At 44.4% G+C, this 8,832-nt stretch overlaps 1 protein-coding gene and 1 long non-coding RNA gene across 5 annotated transcripts; both read left to right on the top strand.

Moving 5' to 3' along the window:
- The first annotated feature begins 778 nt into the window (after positions 1-778).
- On the top strand, positions 779-2,702 carry LOC138243151 (uncharacterized). Of its 3 annotated transcripts, none has more exons than XR_011191998.1 (3): positions 779-854; positions 1,944-2,011; positions 2,640-2,702. It is a non-coding gene; the product is annotated as an uncharacterized lncRNA (long non-coding RNA). The 3 variants fall into 3 exon arrangements; XR_011191997.1 differs by lacking the exon at positions 779-854 and adding an exon at positions 1,219-1,263; XR_011191996.1 differs by lacking the exon at positions 779-854 and adding an exon at positions 1,234-1,276.
- A 615-nt stretch (positions 2,703-3,317) lies between these two features.
- LOC138243138 (uncharacterized) lies at positions 3,318-6,784 on the top strand. Of its 2 annotated transcripts, XM_069198646.1 has the most exons (4): positions 3,318-3,404; positions 3,693-3,773; positions 5,751-6,119; positions 6,565-6,784. In XM_069198646.1, exons 1-4 carry the CDS (start codon positions 3,348-3,350, stop codon positions 6,748-6,750), a joined length of 693 nt encoding a protein of 230 aa, XP_069054747.1. In that variant the 5' UTR covers positions 3,318-3,347; the 3' UTR covers positions 6,751-6,784. The 2 variants fall into 2 exon arrangements, with proteins under 2 accessions (XP_069054747.1, XP_069054748.1); XM_069198647.1 differs by lacking the exon at positions 3,693-3,773.
- The last annotated feature ends 2,048 nt before the right edge of the window (positions 6,785-8,832 follow it).

Raw genomic sequence — 8,832 nt, 5'->3', positions numbered from 1 at the left:
TCCAGCCCTTCAGTATTACTGCCCTGATTCATTGTCTTTACTGTAAGTCAGCCTCCATCCCTCTGTCAGAAGTGTTTTACTGAAAATTGAGCAATATGTGTTTATCTCTTATTATTATTTTTACTGATTTAATTAACAGCAGTATTGCTACTCTTATAAGTGTAATATGATTATTAGCAGCAGCAGACTGATGGTCTTGTCTACAATAGTGACCAGTTGACAAGTCTGTAGCTCTGAGCAGTGGGACTCAGATCACACAGAAGACCTGTCTGTGTGTGATTCCACACCAGCCCTGGGATTCAGCGTCTCCCACACGTCTCTCACGGAGTCTTATAAATATACAGTTAAACAGAGTCTGATAAGAGTTGTACAGTTAATTAAATCATCAAACCGGCTGAGGAGCTGAGAGCTCTGGTGGAAATAAAACCAGGAGATACTCTTCAACCTCCAGGATCAGGAGTCTGATCCTCCTGGCTTCTATTCTGTGGAGATTCGTGTAAAACGCTTAAAAGCGCTTATTACAGGAACTTGTGCCCTTTCTCTTCTGCTCTACGCGAGTATGCTTTACAACGCATTAGTCTGTGAAGTAAACTATTTTTTTTGTTCAATAAATTGTATTCCTCGGTTTGTCGCTCTCCATTTCCAGTTGTTATGTCTCCTCCATCGGAGACGCGCTCTGCTCTGTCAGAAAGAGCGCTGTGACGTCACAGACACCAACCAGAGCGCCGGGATCAGAGAGCGAGACCGAAGGAGGCGCGCTGAGCGCTCAGAGGAGAGATATTGATCACTTATGTATCGACAACCAATTAATTCAACTGAAAAACCTTAGAATCATCTATTAACTTCACCGATTGGTGAGTACTGATTCTTTTCTTTCTTTAAATTCTTTAAATATCTAGAAAACAGTCAATACAGCCTGTATCGATCAAATACCATAGTGCGTTTAGTGTTCATAATGTTCAATCCCAAATTAAAGAATGATTATTCAAATAATTGTTTAGAAATTGTATTCTAGAGCTTGAAAATTATATTTCAAGTTGATATATTCGTGTAGGTAACAGTTTAAATGCATTTTTCCACTGTTTACAAATTATAAGTATGGTAACCACGGAGACACGTGCCACGTCACTGTGCCCAGCTAGGTGTCTCGCCTTCGTCACAAAGAGTGCTTTGACGTCACGGACTAATACTAATGCGAGTGTATTCATATTTAATATTAGTGAGAATATAATCGGTAGCTTTAATATTAATGCTAGTGTTCATGTCAGTATTAATGGTGATTGCGCTTCTGATAGTTTTGATGCCAGTATTCATGTTAATATTAGTTATAATTATAGAGTTACTGTTAGAGTATTTACACTAGTAGTCATGTTAGTTTTAGTGATAGCATTACTGTTATTATTAGCATTAGTAGTGTATTAGTAGTTTGTGTCAGTGATAATGATAGTGTAATTCTTAGTGATAGTGTTACTGTTTTAATGTTAGTGGCATTTGTGTTAGTGTTAGTTATACTGTATTTGTAGTTATGAGTGTGTGTGTTTTTGTCTGTGTGTGTGTGTTGGTGTGTGTCTATAAGTATTTGTAGTCTATGTGTGTGTCTGTGAATGTGTGTGAGTATGTGTGTGAGTGTCTGATTGTGTATATAAATGTATGTCGTGTCTGTGAGTGTGTGTTGTGTCTGTGTGTGTGTCTGTGAATGTGTGTCTGTGAGTGTGTGTAGTGTATGTGTGTGTGTCTGTCAGTGTAAGAATGTGTGTCTGTGAGTGTGTGTGAGTGTCTGTGTGTGTGTGTAATGTCTGTGTGTGAATATGTGTGGGTGGGTGTCTGTCAGTGTGTGATAATGTGTGTGATTGTGTGGGTGTATATCTGTCAGTGTGTGTGAGTGTGCGTGTAGGTGGGCTTGGGCTCCACTCGTGTGTCTGACAGAAGTGACCCATCAACAGGTGTTGAGGTCCAGAGTCGCCTGAGAATGGAACCACTTTCTAGATTCCAGACCAACGTCCAGAGAGCTGTGAGTGCTCTGTTTTTATCACTATTACTAGTAATGACAGCAGTAGTAGTATTAATATCAGAATTAATATTAGAATTTGTAGTCATGGTCATATTAGTAGCAGCAGAAGTAACAACAGTGGTAGTTGGATTATCCAAGCACTTACTCCAGGAACTACAGTATTACACATTTATACTCTATTTTCCAGGCATGTTTTGTAAAGTGCTTTGATGTTCTGGATTAAAAGGCAAAATATAAGAAAAAAATTGATTGATTGATTGATTGATTGACTATGAGAGTGAAGTCTGGTCGAACTTGTTTGTCTAACTGAACTGTCCTGTCCACAGATGTCAACAGAGGTGAACAGAGAAGATGTCCAAACCCACCAGAGACTGGAGACAAGCTTGAGAGTCAGGCCCCAGACCCAGAGAGCTGTGAGTCCACTGCTGGTCTTCTTCATATTGTGATTCTTCCTCTTCTTCCTCCTCCTGAAATTAAAGCTCATCGCAGTAGCAGGGCTCTGTTGTCTTCTCTTGAGGAGGAGAAAGACTCTACCTGACAGTGTGTGCATCTGTTTGTCTGTGGGTGTGTATGCTTGTGAGTCTAGTCCAGGCCGTGTCTGTAACAGAACTGTATATGACACCCCCAGATCAGGAAGGAGGTAACAGGAGACTCAGCCAACACAGGAGCCAGACCAAAGACCCCAAGAAAAGCAAGTCTGCATTATTATTATTATTATTATTAGTAGTAGTAGTAGTAGTAGTAGTAGTAGTAGTGAGAGGGTGAGTGTGTGTGAGGTTGTGTGTGAGAGAGGGTGAGCATGTCTATAACTCCATTCCTAGAGGGTCTGGTGCATCATCTGGTTTCCTGCCCAGAGGTCTTGGTTACAAAGTTGATCTAATTTTTTAATTAAACAAAAAATATTCTAATACTCTACCTTTATCCAGACCTTAAATATCCAACTGTGCCTTGAATATTTTGAGTCTTCAACCGTGAGAGACATCAAAATATATTATTAAACACATTATTTCCACATCTTCTTATGAAAATAATTAGATTAACTGTTTAATTGGCTAGCCCCGTTTGGAAAGAAAACCTGGAGATGCACCTGGCTCTCCAGGGATTGTGATTGGGCTTGATACCCCTGGTCTAGCAGAACTGGCCCCTCAATAGGGATGTTGGGGATCATGAAGCTGGATAGCTGAGGGCTGGACACTGCGTCTGGATCGAGGATGACAGGCCACTGTCATGTAGGGTCATCTTGGCCCATGATGATGTGTGTTTGTGTGACTGGCTGGTAACTCTGTTTTCTCCTCCCCAGCACCGCCTGGAGAAACTCACTCAAGTTGAGAGAGGAATGGCCGAGCAGAGAGAAGGGTGTCACACCGAGACCTGGGGCAGATCCCACAGGAACGTGAGTATTGGCTTCAACAACATGGTTGGATAGCTTGTTCCACACACCCACCACCCTCTACATACAGTAGTGCCTCCTGTCCTGACTGTAGGGTCTCATCCAGCTCTCTCTTAAGATAAGCCACCCTATCGGCTTCAACAACATGGCTAGACAGCTTGTCCCACACACCCACCCTCCTCTATGTAAAGAATACTGTATTAATACTGTTAGACTAAGAATAAACCTGTACTGAGACACAAACTTGGTTGGCTTCTGCTGGTGAGACTAAAGCAGTCAACTTGCTGACAGGTCTTGACAGAGGTGGATGTGACCCTGAAAGGCCGGAGAGGGGCAACCGATACTGAGGCACTGAGCAAAGATTCTTCCAGTGTAAGACAACCAATGTGTTCTGCTCAGGATGATGATGGTGATGCAGATGGTAGTGTAGATAATGAAGGTGGTTATTATGATGATGTTGATGGAAAGGTGTTGATGATGATGATGGTGGACATGATGATTGTCATGATGAAGAAGGATATGGTGATGAAGATGGTGGAGATCATTTATTAGAAATGTGATGAAGATGATGGTGTAGCGGCGAGGCTTATTAATAGGAAAGAATTAAGTGTTCTGAGCTTTCCCAAATGAGGCCCCATCTCTGTTCATCTCTGTGGTGCAGCCACAGAGAAACTATTCATGCAGGCTGATTTAAGGTTTCCTTTGATAAGGGACAGCTCCCAAAGGGGGATGCACTTAGCTAAGCCTGGCTATCATGATCCATGGTCATCCATTGGCGCCTATCTGTCTAGGGAGTGCCAGATGGACATCTGGACTGCATTCCTAAGTGTCAGTAGTAAGTGACTCATATCTCACCTTGATCAACCAATCAGGGACTGGTAGGGCCGAGTATCCCACGTGGGACTCTGATGCCCATGGAACTTTCAGCCAATGAACGAGCTGAAGTTCCTCCAGGTAAAAACAGGCAACACAGAGAGCCTGGAAGATTCAGTGGAATTCTGTGGACTTTTCTAAAGGGAATTCAAAGGAGAATTCCAGGGCAGGACGGCCCAGGAGCAGAAGGCTCCCAAGGGCAGGACATTCTCGCAGCGCGCCTCCTGACCATCCTGAGACTCAGCCCGGACAACCACGGAACGGCCAGTGTGTCCGAGTGCCAGAACTTTCCTTTGTTCTTAGAGTCTAGAGCGGAGGTTGCCAGAGAGTAACTAGAGGATCCACCCGAGGTTAGCACCAGCAGCAAGCCTCGTGAACAGGACAGAACTGTGGACAGCTGAATCACTATTCAGAACTAGCTCTTCATCAGGAACGAACCGGTCCTCTTCCTGACTTGCTGGGACCCACAGTCATCTTTTCTCCTGTGCGCAAACTTTGCTAGTTAAAGCCAACACTAACTAGCCGGTCAGTGAGCATCAGCAGCACACCGTCGCAAGCCGCACAGCACAGCCTAGCACCGAGCCAGAGAGCGCGGATTGGACAGCAACAGCCTGCAACTGTTTCTTTGTGCCCGCAGGAGATCTGAATCCCCAGAGATTGGATGAGTATTCAACTTCACTGCATTACTGCTCAAGAATTCAATTGTTATCCCAACCAGTTGATATTAATTTAATTCCTAAGAGTTATGAACTTGTTTTGAGTATCTAATGTAGAAGTTATAACCAAGTTCATTTATGAAACGGTCTAAATGAATGATATACTGAACGTATGTCCTCTTGATATATGTAACTCTTCGTAACTGACTGAATATATACCTTTTGTATTCTGATAACCCTCTCGATAAGATCTGTTAGGTTTATATGCATATTCTATGTATTAATAAATGTATCCTTGTGTATTAGTACCTGTGTGTGTGCGTTGTTTGAGTTATATCGCATGGTTGGATTCTAAAGCCATCAAAAGAATCAATTTTGTGATTTACTGCTACAATTAATAATTGTCCCTGTAAATGCCCAAACCCTACAGAACTGGTGCCTTCAGAGAGCACACTACAATGGTGACGAAGATAGTGGAGATTATAATGGTGGAGGTGTTGATGATGGTGACACAGTCATGCCTGTGTGTGGCTGTGTGTGAAAGGGAAGGTGGGGTTGGATCAGGTCTGCCGCTGTCATCTGATAGGACTGTCAGAGGAAGAGGGAGCAGACTCCCCCTGCGTCTCAACCCGGGCAGCCGAGAGCTGCAAGTCTGTGAGCCAGATATGTCTGTGACGTCTGTCGAAGGTTTGGTTTCAGCTGCAATGATGGTGACTGTGATTGCTGGGAGACCAGGGGCAGGGCTTGGTCCTCCTGGAGAAGACCCTCTCAGTTTTCTCTCTGTCCTCCTCATGCCCTCTCTGTGCCCCTGTCCCCTCAGGCCAGCCAGCCAATCACCAGGCAGGAGACCGAGACCCAGCTGTGGAACTACCCTAAGGGCCCGCAGAGGGATCTGCAGAAGGACAGGGCATGGACCTCCTCCTTGGCAGCCCACATACCCCATTGCTCGCCCCTTCACACACCCCCTCACCCACCCCCTGGTACACCCGCTCACCCGGGCCTGACCCCAGCGGCCCTGTGGCGGCTCAGGGAGGGCCTGCAGGTCGAGCTGAAGGGGCTGCTCCAGGAGGAGGAGATACGGGTGCGGACCTGGGCTCAGAACATGATATCATCTATCCAGCTGGACTGCCTGGCGCTGTACAATGAAGTCCTGCCTGACTTTGAATCAGAGGGTGCATACGCGGGATTGGTAAGTCCCTTAAACCCCTCCCCCTTGCTTGAATCACACTGAGGTATGCAGGGGCTGGGCCGACTCACCTCTCCAAGACACCTGCGTCATCCCACTCCCATTTCACCTCAACATGGTTCTGAGAAAATCTCCTGTCCCCAAGGGGAGAGAGACAGGAGCCGGGCTGGGCCTCCAGCCCTCTGTTTATTCAAGATTATTGCCTCAGGAGGTGGGTGAGGTGGAAGACACACTGTCTACAGATCACCACTAGGGACAGCATAAAGCAGGGGGTGAGACTCTTGATCATGGATAAGGATAACAGTGGGATGACTCCCCCTCTCTTGACTCACTGCCTACTGATGATGTTATGTCACTCCAGCTCCTCCTCATGGTGGTGTCTGCAGTCAGGCAATTTGGAGAATCGGTGAGGGATGATGATGAATATTCACCTTTCTTGTTCTCCTAGGGCACAGGAATCATGAAGCAGGACAACTATGAGGAGGTGAAAGAGGCACTGAAATCCTACTTCGAAAATACAATGGCCAGGTGTGACTTATCTGAGGTGGACAAGTGCTTCCGCCAGGCTGCAGCTGACCTTGACCTTATTCTGCAGAAGTACCTGGGAGATGTTGTGGCCGAGGTCTGTGAATAGCAGGTTTATTTTGATAAAAGACATTTCTCATCCCCTTCTATTGTTGGTGTCTATTTCATGTAAAGGATTTGACTTGAAAATGAAATGTTTAATCGAGTTACAGGGAGTCTTCTTTAAGATGTGTATCGGATAGCTCTCCACTGTCACTTTACTGGACTTTTGAAGTAACCAATCTACAATGAAAATATATACTGCACATCTTAAGGAACATGAAGAGAAATCCGTGTGCTGATTGTCACCAAAAATGTCACAAATTAACCGCCAAACTGTTTAACATGTCCAGCCACCTCTTCCTATTTTGCAGTGATTATAATTCTTTCAGTTTCTTCTCTTGTATTTTCCTTACTGTTTCACTGTCCCCCTCCCCATGTGGAGATGGATCCACAGACGAAACCCTGTTTCACCATTTCTTTGTTCAAAGTCTTTGGACTGATTTGCGACTTGCGAAGCCCCAGTGGCACAATCAGTCAGCGTGCACAGCAGAGTCATGGCGATGTTGTGTGTTCACGCCTCACCTGGAGCAATGGCACCTACAGATCCAGCCATTCAAAATGTGTGGAGTACATGGCGGTAAAACGCGGTGGGCATGGCGAATCATACCACATTTGAATTGAAATATGATAATAGTATCTAGAAGCACCTTGTAAAATCACCAGGTGGAGCTAATAAAGCTTAACATCTCATATACAGCATTTGAGCTGTCACCAGAAAACGCCTGGTTTCGAATCCCAGTCACTGCTGACAGTCTTCTTACAATTAAGAATTTAAATTGCGTACTCTTTAGATTTTTAATAATTTGAAACTGTGTATTACAGAATGTCAATCATTAAACATTAAAAAGTAGGTATATTTTATAAAAGAAAGATTGCTCTTGTGGACAAAAGGACACAACCTTCCACCTTCATCATAAATATTTTAATTATGCATAAATATTTTATGCATCAAAGTCTTTAACTTGGTAACTTACATGGGTTCTGGTTTTAACATGCTTGTTCTAACATTATTAAGCTTATATTCTGTAATTCATAAAAAGTTATAACGTTTTATCCTTTTCTAAGAATACGTAGTAAAAACACCACTTGCTGTTATTGTAAAAAAAATACATGTTGTAGTGATTTAACATCACTTGATAGTTATATTAATATGGGATCGTGTAACTAAGCAGCTAAAGTATCACAAGTGGACGTTTTGGAAACATTTTGACATTCGTTTCTTTTAAAAAAAACTGATGAAGTTCATCGTTCCTGATGAAGAGCTAGTTCTGAATAGTGATTCAGCTGTCCACAGTTCCGACCTGTTCACGAGGCTTGCTGCTGGTGCTAACCTCGGGTGGATCCTCTGGTTACTCTCTGGCAACCTCCGCTCTAGACTCTTAGAACAAAGGAAAGTTCTGGCACTCGGACACACTGGCCGTTCCGTGGTTGTCCGGGCTGAGTCTCAGGATGGTCAGGAGGCGCGCTGCGAGAATGTCCTGCCCTTGGGAGCCTTCTGCTCCTGGGCCGTCCTGCCCTGGAATTCTCCTTTGAATTCCCTTTAGAAAAGTCCACAGAATTCTACACTGAATCCCTTCTGAATCTCCCTGTTGCCTGTTTTTACCTGGAGGAACTTCAGCTCGTTGATTGGCTGAAAGTTCCATGGGCATCAGAGTCCCACGTGGGTTACTCGGCCCTACCAGTCCCTGATTAGTTGATCAAGGTGAGATATGAGTCACTTACTCCTGACACTTAGGAATGCAGTCCAGATTTCCATCTGGCACACCCTAGACAGATAGGTGCCAATGGATGACCATTGATCATATAGCCAGGCTTAGCTAAGTGCATCCCCCTTTGGGAGCTGTCCTAGGAAACCTTATCAAAGGAAACCTTAAATCAGCCTGCATGAATAGTTTCTCTGTGGCTGCACCACAGAGATGAAGAGAGAGATGGGGCCTCATTTGGGAAAGCTCAGAAGCACTTAATTCTGCCTTATTAATAAGCCTCGCCGCTACATATCCCCCCTTTTTGAAGGTCACGAGGTCCTGAGGTGTTGTTGCCTTCAAAACAAAACAGAGTTAAGTGATGTCCCTTGCCATTAGAATATTAA

This window comes from Lepisosteus oculatus, chromosome 14, assembly GCF_040954835.1.
Source record: "Lepisosteus oculatus isolate fLepOcu1 chromosome 14, fLepOcu1.hap2, whole genome shotgun sequence".
NCBI classification, from domain to species: Eukaryota; Metazoa; Chordata; class Actinopteri; order Semionotiformes; family Lepisosteidae; genus Lepisosteus; species Lepisosteus oculatus.
Note: the sequence above shows the minus strand (reverse complement) of the source record. Positions and strands in the feature narration are given on the sequence as shown.